The sequence below is a fragment of the Podarcis vaucheri genome, assembly GCF_965113315.1.
Source record: "Podarcis vaucheri genome assembly, chromosome: 2".
Lineage (NCBI taxonomy): Eukaryota > Metazoa > Chordata > Lepidosauria > Squamata > Lacertidae > Podarcis > Podarcis vaucheri.
Genome location: NC_138760.1, coordinates 37,500,465 through 37,518,147, shown reverse-complemented (window position 1 = coordinate 37,518,147; position 17,683 = coordinate 37,500,465). Strand labels below are relative to the sequence as shown.

Sequence of the window (17,683 nt, the reverse complement as noted above, 5' to 3'; positions counted from 1 at the left end):
AAGCACTTATTATTATTATTATTATTATTAACAACTAAATTTGTATACTGCCCTATACCTGCAGGTCTCAGGGTGTTTGCAACATAAAATCACATTATAAAAACACAAAATACATAACAAAATCAACCCAATAAGTGTCCTCCTCCCCAACACATTTTATAATAGGGCATTGGATGTCAATTGGCCAAAAGCCTGGTTAAAGGGCAACATTTTTGCCTGGCGCCTAAAGGTGTATAATGAAGACACCAGACAAAACATTGGCACGAGGTGGGTGGGGTAGGGAGCAAAACACATCTCTTTCAAAGGGTGCATGCTTTGTTCAGAATCAGCCCCATGGAATTCATTGGGATTTATTCCCAGCAAGCATCAGGGCCAGGCTGCCTGTGAAGTGGGATGAAGCAGCTGTCTAAAGTGGCGGGATCCCATGGTGCTCCCTTAAGTGCCCCACCTGCTCCTGCCACCACTGGGGTTGCACAGCTGTGGCTTCTGGCGAGATCTCACTGGAAGCCACTGCTGCTGTGTGACCCCAATAAGTGTGGCTTTTGGGGTGACACCTTCCTGTTTCACATCAGGTGACAAAACAGAATGGGCCGCTCCTGGCAAGCAAATCCAAGATCAGGCTGCTTATTCATCAGTCACTCTTCCTCTCACAAATCTCTAACTTGTATATGGATTCGCACAAGGGAGAGTTGAAAGAAAGAGGAGCCTACTGCGTTCATGGTGGATTACTTTTCATTCATGACACAAAGCAGTCTCCACAGTAGTTTCCAGTTTTTATGGACTCATAAAAACTGAACCATAAGTGGTTTAAAGTGGCTTTTGGTGGCTTTTCTGGTTCATTGTGTGGCTCATTTCCTACCATGAAAAATCTGCTTCCAGACCTTTCTGAGTTATGTAATACTACCTAAAACATGACAATACTTACTGAGACAGAAGTGTTAAGCTCCTTGCTGTCTACAAAGCAAAGGTTGTGACATCGCTGTGAATTGATTCAGGAAAGAAGGCTAAAGGTAAAGGGACCCCTGAGCATTAGGTCCAGTCATGACCAACTCTGGGGTTGCGGCGCTCATCTCGCTTTATTGGCCGAGGAAGCCGGCGTACAGCTTCTGGGTCATGTGGCCAGCATGACTAAGCCACTTATGGTGAACCAGAGCAGTGCACAGAAACGCCGTTTACCTTCCCGCCGGAGCAGTACCTATTTGCACTTGACGTGCACTTGACGTGCTTTTGAACTGCTAGGTGGGCAGGAGCTGGGACCTAGCAACGGGAGCTCAACCTGTTGCGGGGATTCGAACCGCTGACCTTCTGATCGGCAAGTCCTAGGCTCTGTCGTTTAACCCATTTGTAAGGCTAGAGATGACCTAATTTGTCCTCATTCACCGAAGGGCTTTTACTTTCCAAACTTGACATATCCTCTGAATTAGCGTACCAACCAGAAGAATGCAGGAAGAGATACAAGTAGTAGAAAAATGATAACACAATTGATTCAGAAGCCAGTCATGGACAGCCATACCAATCTGCTCTGGGGCCCAGTACAGTGGTACCTCAGGTTGCAGACGCTTCAGGTTACAGACTCCGTTAACCCTCGGGTTAAGAACTTTGCTTCAGGATGAGAACAGAAATCACACGGCAGTGGGGCAGCGGCAGCGGGAGGCCCCATTGGCTAAAGTGGTACCTCAGGTTGAGAACAGTTTCAGGTTAAGAACGGACCTCCAGAACAAATTAAGTTCTTAACCCGAGGTATCACTATACTTTCACAGACAGCTGTAATTTGCCAGACCCTGAGCATGGCAGCATCCCCAAGCCCTTTAATATGTCCACTGTTTTTCACAGTTCGTTAGAAGTTTCACTGCACAGCCGGATTCTTTCTGCAGGAATGGCTAATAGAGGACACAAGATTCTTCATGCACTAAGTCATAGATGTTCAGAATAACTGGCATTTTAAAAAATCAAGGGCTTTAGAGATGCAGAACACACATGCTGTTATTTTATAAGGATGTGGATTAGGAAGGCAGGGCAAGAACAGAGGAACAAATATGTTTCCTGAAAGATTAATTCAAGAGGCAGATCTGTTGTTAGCATTTGTCTGTCTTGGGAGACAATGGAGTGCACCTTTGGGGTGAAGTCAAACCACTGGAGAATCACAGCGCCTGCTGAGGCTGTGGAAAACCCAGTAACTCGCAACTGCTGCCTCCTGTGTTGTTTTTGCTGCATTAGCAGCGTCAAAGTGACCTCTCTGGTGTGCAAACCTGGGTAGTGTGTGTGGCAGAGGCATGATCACATGCCACACGACTCTAGTCACCTCTTGGCCTCATCCAGCATGGCCCTTATGTTTTATGAATCCATGGAAACATTTAAAATGCCGCTCTGTCAATTCTACTGGTGCTCCTTTGACACACTTGGCTGCCCGTCCTTCAGTTTGTGAGAGTCACTCAGGAAATTCCCCTACTTTGAATGGCTGTTAATGTGTAACTCATAGAATGCTTTCTGAGTGTGAATGGGCCATTTGATCCTTGATCTGTGTTGCTATAATTACTAATTATTATTTTATTATTACACAGCACAGTCCTGTGCTCATGCAGAAGTAAATCCCATTGTGTGCATTGGTGGTTACAATCTAGTTAGTTTGTATTTATTATTTCCGCCTTCAACTGCCTGAGACAGCTTAAGTCACAACTAGCCAAGGACGTGCCCTTCAGACAGTTTTGACTACAACTCCATGCCTGTGGGCTATGTTGGCTGGGGCTTGATGGAAGCTGAATTCCCACAACACCTGGAACACATTGCATTATCCACCCTGGGCTTAAGCTGTTGGAGCATTGAAAGTTGTAAAATATACCAACAGGTTTGGCTCCAGTCTAGGCTATTTGTGGATGGAACTCTAACCACAAGGTCCTCTGCTGGAGGAAAAAGTGGGAAGTGATTTCCCCCACTTCCCCACCTGCCCATGTTCTCTGAATAGCTGGTTCAGAGGTTTGATCCCTCTTTAACAGCATGGGATGTGATGCTGGGGACTCCAGGGAAGATTGGCAGGGATCACCTTCTCACCTTCATCTAACAGTGCTTTTGCACTGGTACGTGTGCCAATTGAACAGGTATTGAAAGGTTCATCTGCTGAGAGGTTCATTCATGCTGGTAACCAGTGCTTTTTTTCTGGGGGTACTCAAGGGTACACAGTATCAGCACTTTTTAAAAGAAGAAGAAGAAGAAGAAGAAGAAGAAGAAGAAGAAGAAGAAGAAGAAGAGCAGCACTGGTTAAAAGTGTGGCACTTACTGTAACATCTTGATGGTGGATGCCAGCACCCTTTTTCTAGAAGAAAAGTACTGCTGGTGACCATTCAATAAAACAGGGGTAAAGGTAAAGGTAAAGGTACCCCTGCCCGAACGGGCCAGTCTTGACAGACTCTGGGGTTTGTGCGCCCATCTCACATCTATAGGCCGGGGGCCAGCGCTGTCCGGAGACACTTCCGGGTCACGTGGCCAGCGTGACAAAGCTGCATCTGGCGAGCCAGCGCAGCACACGGAACGCCGTTTACCTTCCCACTGGTAAGCGGTACCTATTTATCTACTTGCACCCGGGGGTGCTTTCGAACTGCTAGGTTGGCAGGCGCTGGGACCGAGCAGTGGGAGCGCACCCCGCCGCGGGGATTCGAACTGCCGACCTTTCGATCGGCAAGCCCTAGGCGCTGAGGCTTTAACCCACAGCGCCACCCGCGTCCCTAAAACAGGGGTAGGGACCATTAAATAAAAGAGGTTGTAGTCCAGCAACCAGTGTTTGAAACTCTCGTTGTTCTAGGCATATTTTGCGACAGGGGATTTCATTAGAGCGAGCAGTTTCTGAGCTCTGGGCACAGTACTGCACCTAAGATTTCAGAATAAAACTGTAGAGTGTAAGGAAAGGAGGACCTTTTTCTGCCTCCCCACTTCCAGCTTCTCTCTGGAGACTGGAGAAGATGCCCTCTTAAGAATACTAGGGGGGTGGGCAGGAGAAGGACTAGACCGTGTGAAAAATGAACATAATATTTTAGCTGCTGTTCATTCATTTTCAGCTTTGTATTCTTGTTATAAAAGAGCACCCTAGACATTCCGTTGCTGCACCCATAAGCTAGGTTTACGGTGCCATTTGGCTCCTAGCTTTCATATCTCAGTTTCCAACACTGCCAGCAACATATGAAGGGCCACAATTCCCATCACCCTTGACTATTGGCTAGGCTGGCTGGGGCTGATGGGATTTGGAGTCTCGAAACATCTGAAGGGCCATTGGAGGGTAAGGATCAAATGAACTGCACATCCACACATCTAGCAAGACAGTTGCATGTGCTACTCATGAAAACACCATGTTCCTAAAGTTTACTTCCCACCCACAGTTTAATGCGTTCTGTACTTTGGTCTGTATTGTTGTTACAATATACTGAGGCAATTATCACTTTTATAATTTGGACATATATCTACACACCCTTTGTCCCATAAGGCTTGATGCTTCCTATGTCTCTTTAGGTTAGAGCACTAAGCATTAACTGTCAGCCGTCTTAATATTTTTTTTTTAGTAAGCAGGTAGTGGGGTACTTTTAAGAACAGAAAGCAAAGGTGGCAGACTTGGTCCATCTGAGGGGGGGGGACACAGTTGGTCTATTATCTTTATTAGGACCAACCAAAATGTCACAAAACTGTGTCAAACTTTTAGGTTCTCCAGAATTCTTCATGTAAGATATTATTACATGCCACCTGAATCTCTGAGCTATGAGAGATTCCAGGCACTTACCCAAGGTCTGGTTTCCTTGGTATGAGGGACAGCAGAGACTGTGGTGTTTTTAGGATATATGGTTTATTTACACATATATACAACCTGAGCTTAAGGTGGAAGGACTCACAGCATTAACACTCCAAAAGATCTTGCTTATCCCATAGTCACAGCTTTGGATTCCAGCATAAATCAGTCATGCCTCCTGTCTCTCTAGCTTCTGCCTGCTTCTAGCTGAACTCTCTCACACTGTTGGCTATTGTTCTTCCAGCTCCCTGCCAAGAGCTAGGCTCCTTCTTGCAGCCCAGCTCATTCGTTTTTTTCCTTTTTTTTGGATGCTGATCATGGTGCTTAACTAAAGTAGATTTAACCCTTGCTGGATTCAGGACTCCAAGAAGTAGAAGGGTCTCAAAGCCTTATGCAGACTACCTCCCCCCAAAAAAAAACAGCACAACAACTTCACACAAAGCAAGAGGGAGGGGAAATTAAGAAAACAAAAATAAATAAGTACAAAAATTTGGCTAGAAGTTGTAGCCTTGAGGTCAGCTTGCAGACTATGTCCTAAAATGGAGATTGCAGGCTGAATGTGTCCCAGGAGATACAGCTATTAGGTTGTGTGTCTCTTCTGCTTTGTTATTTTGAACTTCTCTTTTCATGTGTGCCTCATGATATAATGAGCTTTCCAATATGTTAATAAAGACTTCCACCTTTATGCAGAGACACAATCTGCGTAAACAAACACGTTTTATCTTAAGCAGACCAGAGCTGGGAGGGCCAATCCTGCTCAACATGCAACCCTGGAAAAGCTGCTTGGCTTCAGTTTGTGCAGGGTGCTTTTGCTGAACGTGAAATACTGAACACTCTTCTGAGAGCTCTTAAGCTGAAAAAAGGATAGGTACTTTAATTATTTAGCTATTAATTCATGGATGTATTTGTATAACACCCTCCCATGAAACACCAGGTTGGTGTACTTTAGGTTTAGTGTGTTTCATTTTCTAATACTTCACTATGGAAACTATATAGGACTGTTCTTCATATCTATGAAATCAAACAGTGGAATTGTTGATTCAAATTAAAAACAAACAGATCGTGGTTGTTGTAACAGTCCGTGGACCCTGCTTCAGGCAGCTTGAGTGTTGTCAGAGGGGAAAGAATGTGCTTTACAGGCGGGGGGGGGGCATGTAGCCCTATAGGGTGTTCTGGGATACAGTACAGTGGTACCTCAGGTTAAGTACTTAATTAGTTCTGGAGGTCCGTTCTTAACCTGAAACTGTTCTTAACCTGAAGCACCACTTTAGCTAATGGGGCTTCCTGCTGCCACTGCACCACCGGAGCACGATTTCTGTTCTCATCCTGAAGCAAAGTTCTTTATCTGAGGTACTATTTATGGGTTAGCGGAGTCTGCAACCTGAAGTGTCTGTAACCTGAGGTACCACTGTATATGGTTGCTAGAACCCTGAGTCAGAGCGCCCCACATCTTGTTGAGGTAACTATCTCAAAACTTCTCAAACTATCTCAAAACTTCATAGAAATTACGGCACAGTGCATGCCCTGCCAAACTCGTAGGTACTTTCACACCCTTACGGTGGGCCCGTCCAAAACACGACCCCCCAAGAAAGAAGGAACCTAGGTAGAAGTGCAAACTTGAATAATATATGGGGGGCGGAGGAGTGCAGAGTCAGTCAGATTGTGGCTTTTTCCTCTTCCGAAATGCGAGAGGCTCCTTCAGTTTTATTAGACCGAAGGCTGTGCTGAGAGAGCGAGCTGCGGGCGAAAGAACAGCCGCTCGCTCGCCTTCCCAGCCTCGCCTCGCCGTCCTCCGCGCTGGGCGACGGAGTTCTTCAGCGGCACCTAAGGGGCTTCTTCCAGCCGCCTCCTTCTTCCCCGCCCGCCTCCACTTCCTTCTCCCTAACGAGGCTACAGGAGGTGCTGCAGCCGGGCGGGCTGAGCGCCGGCAGCGCCGCCCCGTTTGCCTCCCACCCGCCAGCTCCCACCCTCCTCCTCGCTGCTCCCGGCCGGCCGGCGGCTCTTCCTCTGCCCGAGGGAGAGGCAACTGCAAGCAGCGGGGCTGTGGCGGGGGCTACGCCTCTGCTGGGAGAGGGGGCCCATGGCTTCTACCACCGGCCTGCTGAAGAGAGTCGCCAGGGAGGGTTGGGCAGTGCTGGTGGCTCGAACTGGCCTCCGGGGCATTCATCGGGTCAGGTACAGGGGGCCAAAGGAACAGATGCTCTGGGGTGAACGGGGCACCCCAAGAAATGGGGGTGGGGGGCTGGAGGCCGGCGCGGGGTGGGGAGCCCATAGGGTTTCACTTTCTTTTTAAGGGTCAAATAACTTGGGGTGCTATATTTGGAGCTGTTGCGCTCTCCCTCCTCGGGGCTGGAGAGAAGAGGGTGATAGGAATGCAAAGGGGCTGCCAGGGTCGATTTGCGCTTGCCAGAGAAAAGTTGGGATGAAGGTATTTTGAGGACACGGGGTGGGCGGGAGTGGTGCGCTGCGGGGAGGGGAGGAAGTGGCAATATATACATATCCGGACATAAATTTGGGGGTGTTATGCCAAGAGGCCATTGATTCAGGCGTAGGTTAGTGCAGCAGAGGCTTGAACGGAAGCAAAGCAAGTGAAGAGAAGTGAAAAGAGTTCAGCGGAATCCCCATTATCAAAAAGATACTTTGGGCAGATCCAAACTTTTGGGGATTTTTTTTTAGTGTGGGTTGTTTTGTGTGGTTGTGTGTGTTTGTGTTTGCAAGTGTCTTCTGCAACAAGTCCCTGATGCAATAGTAGTGGATTTATATACCACATCGACACATGCATCATTTTTAAAAAGTTGTAACATGCTTCCCCATGTTACTGCATTATTGCTGTCGAGAATGGCACTTCTGCATGACAGCACAACAAAAGGGGAACTAAACAAACAAACAAACCAGAACATTTGTGGTTTTAAAAGTTACAGGATTTCAGAGGAGGGTGACCAAGATAACGAAGGGTCTGGAAATCAAGCCTTGTGAGGAACAGTTGAGGGAGTTGGGTACGTTTTGTCTAGTAAAGAGGACTCTTGAGAGATGACAGCCATCTTCAAATATCTCAAGGGCTGTCATATGGAAGATGGAGTAAGCTTGATTTCTCCTGCTTTGGAGGCCAGTGGCCTCAAGTGACAAGGAAGGCGATTCTGACTAGACATCAGGAAGACCTTTTTGACAGTAAGAGATGTTCAACAGTGAAACAGACTCCCAACGGGAGGTGGTGGACTCTCCTTCCTTGGAGGTTTCTAAGCAGAGGGTGGGTGGCCATCTGTCATGCATGATTTAGCTGAAATTCCTGCAATCCATGGGGTTGGACTAGATGACCCTCAGGGTCCCTTCCAACTCCACAATTCTATGATTCTGTGATGTAAGGCAACCTGTTTAGGCACCATTCTCTCGTGTGTGTGTGTTTTACTCTCCCCACCCTCTACAAAACTCCCTGTGGACACCCGTGCTCCCTTTTTTGCCTTGTGATTCAAACTGCCATAGACTTGGTGGGAAAGGGGCAGTCAAAGCACAAAAGAGCAGCATGATTTCAACTGTTGCACAAAAGAGAACACAAGTAGGGTGAATTTGAGTAAATGTGACCCTTGCGTAATACATCTCCGTTCCCAGAGGGCCATCTGCATAACTCTGGATTTTCTTCCTTTCCCCTCTGATTTCCATGGGGATGGTGTTGGAATATAGAGCAGAAACACTCACCTTGGGTCAACTGGTATAAAGGGTGGTTAGAACACTCAAGCTATGTATGTGATGCCCCTGGGTTATATTTCAATGCCATGATTTCGTCTGGATTTAATTACTTTAAAAAAATGATTCCTCGAGTCCTGAACCACTTTTCTTGCAATCATCAAAGCTAGTTTTCATGGGAGACTTTTGTATTTCCGGGCTCAGCTGCCATCTTCATATTGTACCGAGGTCTGTGCTTCCCATCACATCCTGCTTTTGCAGCTAGAGATCCAATGCTGTTCTTGGCTCATTTGCTGATACCAGAGGTAATTTTGGCAAATATTGCCTAAGGGAATGCATGTGCTTTGGGGTCAGCAGTTTCACTAGAAAGTGAACTCTGCTGTCTTTACTGGTAAGTTTATCTGCTCAGTGGGTATCTCTGTCTGTCAACGTACAAAGTAACTGATTCAACACACCTTTTAAAGATATTTACCTTGTTGTATTTCCAAGCTTTTGAGCTGAGATGATAATGCAAATTAGAAGTACAGGGTCTAAATTAGTAAACTCCGCAGCCCAGCATTATGCTTCCAAGGGCTCTTTTGTGCTGCTTTTCTCCCCACAGAATAAACAGGATTGCTAATAGAATGTCATACTTGCCTTATAGAATCATAGAATCGTAGCATTGGAAGGGATCCAAGGGTCATCTGTTCCAACCCCCTGCAATGCAGGAATCTCAGCTAAAGCATCCATGACAGGTGGCCATCCAACCTCTGCTTAAAAACCTCCAAAGGAAGGAGAGCCCACCACCTCTTGTGGGAGTCTGTTCCACTGTCAAACAGCTCTTACTGTCAAAAAGTTTTTCTGAATGTTTAGTCAGAATCTCGTTTTTGGAACTTGAAGCCACTGGTTCGAGTCCTACCCCCCAGAGGAGGAGAAAACAAGCATGTTCCTGCTTTCATGTGACAGCCCTTAAGATATTTGAAGAGGGCAAACATATCTCCTCTCAGTCTCCTCTTTTCCAGCTAAACAAACCCAACTCCTTCAAGCACTCCTCGTAAGGCTTAGTTTCCAGACCCTTGATCACCTTGGTTTCCCTCCTCTGCACACGTTCCAGCTTGTCAACATCCTTCTTAAATTGTGGAGCCCAGAATTGGACACAGTATTCCAGGGGTGGTCTAACAAAGGCAGAATAGAATGGTACTATTACTTCCCTTGATCTGGACACTATACTTCTGTTGATGCAGCCTAGAATAGCATTAGCTTTTTTTCTATGATCATCATGCTTTTTGTCCCTTTCCTCCATTGAAACAATTTGTCATTCTACCTCTCCCACTCCAGCAAAGTTTGACACATATTTTATAACTCTGCTGTAAATGCTGCTGCTGGAGAAGCAAAAATCTGAGTATATCATTACCCACAAATCTTGACCACCTCACCTCCCATGTTGCAAACTGAGATGTATGCATATTAGACACCAGTTCTTGCTTGGTTGTGTTGGATCTAGATGGCTTTTGGTATCAGACTCACATCCTTGGGGTTAGTAACCCCTGAAATACAACTTTTTTCACCTATTAAAATTTCCTTGTTATTCCTACTGCTAAATTGACAGGAACCCTGCTCTGTTTCACATTGTCTTGTCCTATAGGCCAGGGGAACCAGTGTAATGCTCTCTAGATGTTGGAGTACTCCAGGTTCCCAGAAAGGATGGCTGATGACGGGAGTTGTAATTCAGAATAACAGGATGTAAAATACACAGATAATCAGGAAGAACAACTTTCTTCGTCTGTTTTCACCAGCTCCTTCTAAATCCTGCTTTATTTGCACTTTCCCTACTGTAAGAGTTTTGCCACTGTGCCAGGTCTAAACATTGCCAGTTCCTAGCTGTTCCTTTGGATCTAAATCTCCATGGAAACTTCAGAAGAAGGGGAATGTCAGTCTTCTCATATTTGCTTAGTGCCCAGCCTTCAGAAGATGTTGCATCTCTTGCACAAAGAATCAGCAAACCTTTAGAGTTTTGCAGAGCCTCTGAAAACCTTTTTTCCTTATTTGATAGAAGTAGTTCACTGCTTTGGGTGTTCCATATTGGGGTGCAAAGCAGCTTACATTTTTTTATAGCAACAGTTGCATTATTCCCCCATTATCCCCTCTTCATCTGCATCTCTGACAGCTAATTTCATGCTTTAAAAAGAACCTGGGAGTCTTGGAAGTTCCTGGTACTACAGTTGCCAAGAACAGGATTTTGGGAATGGAAGAATTGAAGCTACCAAGGCAATTGTGTCAAAACACACGTTAATCTTATAGCAGAAGTGGAAGTTTTGTTTCCACAGAAGAGCCTGATCAGATTCATAGGCTGTATTTGCATGCAGTGTTGCACTAGGTCAGTGCTATGTGGAGGGCCTCTGGGAGTGAAAGTGTTGGGCTTGCAGGCTCCTCCTACTTCCCTCACTTTCTCCCTTGAAGGTGGGAGGAGGATTTCTGCAGAGCTGAGTTTCACTTTCAAAGAATCTAATCTTAGTGTTACATATATGTGCTGACGGTCATGGTTCGCAACAGTCAACGGCTCGTTCCTAAAGAAGGCAGCCATGTGACATTGAATTGGCCTGCTGTCATTAAAGTTGTCAGTTCCTGGGCCAGCTTCCAGATTGGTGCAAGCAAACACCCATGAAACATACGAAGTAAAAACTATGCTGTAATTTTTAAAGAAATATTTATTTGGGGAGTGGGTTGCATTGCTGGAGGAGGTATTTGTAGCCTGGGAATGTTCCTGGATGTGACATTTTATCTGTTGGGCAAATGGCAACATATCAGTTCCTTTAAGTGAAGGAGCAATAATTTTGTGTGTGTATGTGTGAAGGTCCTTTCTATTTTTATTTATTTATTTTGTTGATTATACATCCTGCCTTTCCTCCCCAAGGAGTTTGAGGAGTTGATCTGCCAGTTTTAGAGTGTTGAATTTCTAGGCAGCTTCTGGTCCTCCAGATGTCATTAGACTACAACAGGAAGGCCATAGCTCATCTGTTTTGCATGCAGAAGGTCTCAGGTTCAATCCGCGGCATCTCTAGGTGGGGCTGGGAGAGACACCCTGCCTGAAACCCTGGAGAGCTACTATCATCATTGAGCTGGGTGGACCCAATTGTCTGTCTCAGTAGAAAGCAGTTTCTTCTTCTGCTAACTCCATCATTCTTGACCACTGGTCATGATGGTTGGGGCAAAGTGAGAACGTGCCACCCCACTGCCAATACTTCCTTTACCTGGGTTGTGCAGCAGTGCTGAAAAGCGGCACCCACCGCTGGTGGTGGGTTCCAGCAACATTTGTGAAATTTCATGATATTTCGCCGCAAGCTAAGGGCACCTCAGGGCACCACCTCTCAGATTTCTGCCACCTGAGGTGGCTGCCTCACTCTGCCTCATGGGCAGACTGGCACTTTCAACAGCATTTGGAAGGCCAAAGGCTAGCTACCCCCTCTTCTAGTGCATGTGTAGTGACTGGTGAGATATGAGGTTGGTAGCTTCGAAATTTGGTGGTTTTGTTTGTGCGGACAGGTGTGCTATTGTACTAGCAAGAAACAGCTTCTTACCTTCTCTCAGCTTCTCCCAATGTGTTTCCTGGGAACTGAAAACTCATAAATTATAGGTCTGTTTTTCTGCAAAATCTTACCAGCTCTATTTACATAACCTGCTCAGCAATTTCCCAATAAAAAAAAGGATAATCCTATTGAACATTTGCCTGCTGGTTTATACCTTTCTCTGTTTGTTCTCTTTTTTCTTGATCACCTCCATTCTGCCATAGCAGCAATATTATGGCCTTGGCTTGAAATGTAATGTAATAAAAGTGGGTAACCTGTGCAACTGCACGAAATGGAAGATTAGGAATACGAGGTTTTGCCCTTCTTTACTGCCCTAACCTTTCCCCACAATGAGTTCCATTGTAACAGGAATGATTCCCCTCTGTTCTGCATTTAAGACAGACATAACCTTTTTTAGAGTAGTGGGACTGATTTTGGACGTGCATTCTGCTCTTGCAAAACGAACACACCTTTTCCTGTCCAGGTTTTCAGTTACTGTTCTTCAGGTTTTCAGAAAAAAAGTCCATGGTTGGATGTGCCAATTGGTGAATGTCTATGATGTCATTAAGACACTTCCTTCATTGGCCAGAATTGTTTCATAACTCTTTTAACACCCACCCACCCACCTATATCTATTGTTAAATAAGGACAAACATAGAAATGAACAAATGTACATGTATTACTTGCATTTATTTATTTTGTTCAAAATTGCACTTCAGTCATATGGAGAAGGGAAGGATTGATGGCTGACCCAGCATCTCATGCAGTGAAATGTGGTTTGTCACACAAATTATAATGCTAGAAGGAAACTGAACTCACATTGGAGGCAGGTAGACTTAAACCGACAAGGGGAAGAGTTGCCATTTATTTATTCAGACATTCATTCATCTTAAACATTTATTTACCATCTCTCCTGAGTTTCTGAGATGATCTATGTGGCTAATAACCACCAAAATTTAGAAGTATATGCATATAGTATAAAAATAAACAGAGCAGCAGAGAAAAGCACAGTTTGGCAGAGAAAAGGAGCAGCAGTTAAAAACCATAGTTTTGTAGAAGAAATCCCCAATAAACCCCAAGGCCTAAGGACAGAATCCTAAACTGAAGATCTACCACAAAGGGGCACTCTTACATTGTGATGCAAAGCTATAGGATAGGAGCACATGCTTTTGAGTTCTGTGGGCCCCCTCTGTGTGTTGGTAGCATGTGGGTGTAGTTACAAGCACAGTCCCTGAGGAAATGGCTAGTGTTTTCCTTACGCTTTTCAATGTTCTGTGTTGTGATTTCCCCCCTCTCCTAGGCTGAGTTTGCATGAGATACTTTCAGCTGTTATCCTGGTACTATTCTGATAGATCTCCTCCCTGAGCATAAAACTAGATAAATAAATAGTCTCCACTGTATATAGACCTGGTATCTACCTTTAACATAAACATGCATGTGGGGCCCATTCCTTCCTTCCTTCCTTCCTTCCTTCCTTCCTTCCTTCCTTCCTTCCTTCCTTTTTTATCTAGGTGGCAGTGCTACAGCTGCACCCCATCTTAGATCAGGCTGAGACCTAGTAGGGGGTCCTGCCTGACCCACCAGCTGAAGGGCAGTAGGATTCTCTGTTGAACTAGGAGTCAAATTATTCCATCCCTGGTTACGCCTGGTTATACAGTATTTAAGGAACAGGGAAGTAGTTCTGAGGAACACCAAGCAGAGAATAGAAACCTAGAACATCTACGATTTTAGATGATCATTTTTAGTTCCACATTCAAATAACATTTTTTTCCCCCTGACTTTTCGTTGTGAAACAGTGATAAAGTTTGCAGCAGCAAATATTTCTGTGCACCACTGAAAGTTCTCCATATGCTGTGACTAGCACACATAGGTTGATGATAATTCTTATGGTTTGTTTTTCCCTCCCTTTGACTATATCAAAGAAGACCATGCACCCTAACTCTTTCTTCTTCCGGCTGTGAACGACATTGCCCCTTGCAATTTCTGCATCTCATCTGTTCTCTTGACAGTTCTCTACAAACCGATGCACCCCCTGCCACACCTATAGCAAGCAAAAGCTATCTCCATGGGGTGACAGACATTCCGCTTCTTGGGAAAACTGTGGATCAGTGCCTGGAAGAGACAACCCACCGGTGTCCTGATCAAGAAGCCTTGGTGTTCCCTCTAGAAGGGATTCGGAAGACGTTTGCACAGTTGAGACAAGATGTAGGTGGCTCCCGATTCCTTTGTTACTGAATCTAGGGATGCGCACAATGTATTTAAAGCATTTAACCCTGCTCCACAGCTAAAAGCGGTTTCCAGAGTGGCTTACAAAAACCAGCACTAAGACATATTAATAAGATAGCCTATACTTTAAAAGGCCTTTGAAGCAGTAGCTTCCAGATGACCCAAAATGGAAAGATTTTTTTTAGCAATTAATTTTTATTGCTTTTCAGTTTTTTTAACTAATTGCCATCAAATTAATTCAAGTTTAATACAGACTTAAAAAGGCCCCACTGGCTTGATATTTCACTACTCACCCTTATTTACTGCTCAGTATTGCATACATTTCCAAGTTATATTTCAAAAAATGTAACATATTTTAGCATTTTATCCTTATTTCCCCCCCCTTCTTTCAAAAATGCAAAGATTTAACAAAAACCAGGTTATATGACTTTGTGGGTGTAATTCATCATAGTGTAAGGAGATCATTTTGTCAGTGCAAGCATTTCTGTTGGCCCAACTGAACAATCTCCCCTTTCTAGGGGTTTTCCTGACCCTCCTTCCCAAAAAGGAAAAAACCGAATAGCTGTAAATAAAATAAAATTAAAAAAACCTGTCAGAATAAAAGCTGTCTACAATACCAAACAGCTGCATTTCTAAAGACTCTATCTAGCATGTCTGGAAGCTGCCTCTGTTGTCCAAAAAGACCTTTCCAAAATTCCAGATGTTTTGAGGGTTTGTTGACGGTGGTGAGAAGACCATTCTGCACATGGTCAAAGATAATAGCCTTCATTTTTCACGGTTCTTCGAATTGAATTTTAGAACTGAATATGGCTTTTGGGACTAGGCATTGGTAAAGCTTTTTGTTCAAGGAGAGCACAGAAAATCTCAAGTTGGTCCATTTTAACCCTAAGCAATAATCGGAACCCTCATAACCCATATAATTGACAGTTACAATGTCTGGGGCATCTAGGTCTGCCCTTGAGAGCAGTTTGGAATCTTCAGCTGTCCAGAATGTGCTAGCCTGCTTAGGTAGTATTTGCTTTTTATGAGTTCTACTAGTTGCTAGTTTGCTGCAGAGTTAAATTCAAGACCTTGCCACTCACCTTTAAAGCCCTTCTGGGCCACACTGATCCTTGAGCAAGCAACATTTTGTGTGTGAGTTCCTTTCCATTCTTTGAGTTCTGAGGGTGAAAATCTTATGGTAGTTCCTGCAAACTCTTATTTCTCTGGGATGGCCCCCGAGCACTGGAATCATTTACGAAAGTTGATGCAACAAATTCTGGGAAATGGTCCACTGAAACACGCTGTCAATACCTTTTCTCTCCTTTTTTTTATGTTGTAATGCCAGGTTTACCTGACCCTGTTTTAATTTCTCCTAACCATTTATTGTTGTCGTGATTTTATGGGTGCTTTATTTTTTCTTAAGCCGTAAGCTGATTTGAGAGCAGTTGCTGAAAAGCAAGTCTCTAAAGCTGCCTGGAAATAAATAAATAACAAGTATCCTAAAAGTAAGATGGACTTAATTGTTCCAGATGATGATGATCAAAGCTTGGATAAGTTTTCCAGAGTGGGACTGAGCAGCTACTGAAAGCATCTGTCTGCAACACTCTGAAGGTGATCTCATGCATGTTTACTCAGAAATTAGTCCCACTGTACTTTAGTGGGACTTAACTCCCCATTAAATGCATGGGATTTTTGGGTGCAAGGCTCAGACTAGCTAAAGCTTTATAAGCTATTTAGAACTGGGGCTGGGAAGCTGTGGTCCTCCTGATGTCGTGGAACTCCAGTCCCCATCAGGCCCAGCAACTGTGGCCAATTGTTAGAGGGGCTGGGAATTATAGACCAGCAACATCTGAAGTTAGGACATTAATGTTTTAATGCTGCTTGTAGCGCTTTTCATCACACATCAGTTAATCTCAGGCTGTTTTCACTTGTTCTGCTTAGGGCCAATCCAATTGTGATGTAGAAGTGTGTGGGTGCCTTTCTTCCATCTTTCGTTTCCCCCTACAATGGAGCAGAGCAATGATAGTGTCCAGCTAATTTTCACCACTCCACAGCCCTCACCCAAATCCCTCCCCGCTCTCTTACTATTAGGAGGGGGAAACATGCAGGCACAAACCCAATTCCCGTATGTTCTGGTCTCTGTGGCTTATGGTAGCTTTGCAGGACCTTTGTATTCTGTATTATCATACATAGTCCTGGTCAGGTACCAACGGGGCTGCTTCTAGCAAACAAAAAAGACATAGAGAGCGGAATATCTACTGCTCTCATGTCCCATTTTACCTTGAACCTCTCTCTCTCTCTTTTTTTTAAAAAAGATATTTATTAGAGTTTTTTAAAATATAACAATGAAAAAAATAAAAAATAAAAAGAAACAAAATACAAAATACAACATAAAAACAGTTAAAAAACAAATAATTTTCCATAACATATCTTTCTTACGCTTATTTCCCCAGACCTCCTCATACCTCCCTTCTTGGTATTCCACTTCAATTTGTTAGTTCAGCAAATCCTTACCATTAAGCTTTTACCCATTTATAAATCTTTTTTTTTCCATATCTCCTAAAGCATTACAGCTGGAAACCCCTTAGTTTCTATCCAACATCCTTCTAACATTCATTAATTTTACAATATTTCTGTAAATAATCTTTAAATTTCTTCCGTATCAGGGAAGTTATGAAGCGACCGTCTTTCCATTGTTTCCTACCTGCCTAGCTCAATCTGCTGAGACGGGTTTTCTCTCTCTCTCCTATTCTCTAGGTAGTACAGGCAGCACAAGGACTTCTGGCCCTTGGTTTGAAAAAGGGTGACCGGCTGGGAATGTGGGGTCCCAACAAGTACGAATGGGTCCTAATGCAATTTGCTACGGCGCAAGCAGGAATCATCCTGGTAAGTTCCTCCTGCTTATGAACAGCTAAGAGGCTTGGTGGCTGGTTAAGGAAAAATCCAAGAACTCCCTAGAAGGATGTCATGCTGGGGAAGAGAGCTCGTATATTTAAAGAACACAAGCTTGTATATTTAAAGAACATTCACAATACCATTCAGTATCGACACAAATGCACACACCTTTAAGGTTAGTGTATAAAAGTGTTTGGATTTGTATTTTGGCAGAAAGTAACTACTCTTACTGTATGACTGGGAATCATCTATCTTGTTTGGCTGAAGAATTTTGTAGAATTCAGAAGCTTTTTTAAAAACAAACAAACAAACAAATATCCTTTGGTTTAATGAAAGTTGTATTTTATCTAAGACCCAATAGACTCATCTTGCAGATATTGGCAGAATGGGGAGTTCTTTCTCCTGCACTAGCTGGGGGGTTTGTGGTGACATCGCACTGCATATTTTGTATTTGTTTTCTGTTTTGGTATCAGTGGAGTACAAGCCAGGAGATGCTTGCGTGGCAGCTGGTATATAAATATTTTAAATAAATAAATATTACATTGGGAAACATTGGCAACTTGTGTTAGGAAATACTCTCCTGTTT

General features: G+C 44.1%; 1 protein-coding gene across 4 annotated transcripts in view; it reads left to right on the top strand.

The window, feature by feature from the left end:
* Window positions 1-17,683, top strand: part of ACSF2 (acyl-CoA synthetase family member 2) — a 61,641-nt gene that overhangs the window by 533 nt on the left and 43,425 nt on the right. The window contains exons 2-4 of one of the 4 annotated variants that reach the window (XM_082211074.1): window positions 14,004-14,199; window positions 15,732-15,813; window positions 16,960-17,088. In XM_082211074.1, the coding sequence (XP_082067200.1) occupies window positions 17,020-17,088 (69 nt within the window). In that variant the 5' untranslated portion in view covers window positions 14,004-14,199; window positions 15,732-15,813; window positions 16,960-17,019. Of the gene's footprint in view, window positions 1-6,735; window positions 6,944-14,003; window positions 14,204-15,731; window positions 15,814-16,959; window positions 17,089-17,683 lie in introns of those variants that run through there. The other 3 variants (XM_082211072.1, XM_082211073.1, XM_082211075.1) reach the window with 3 other exon arrangements.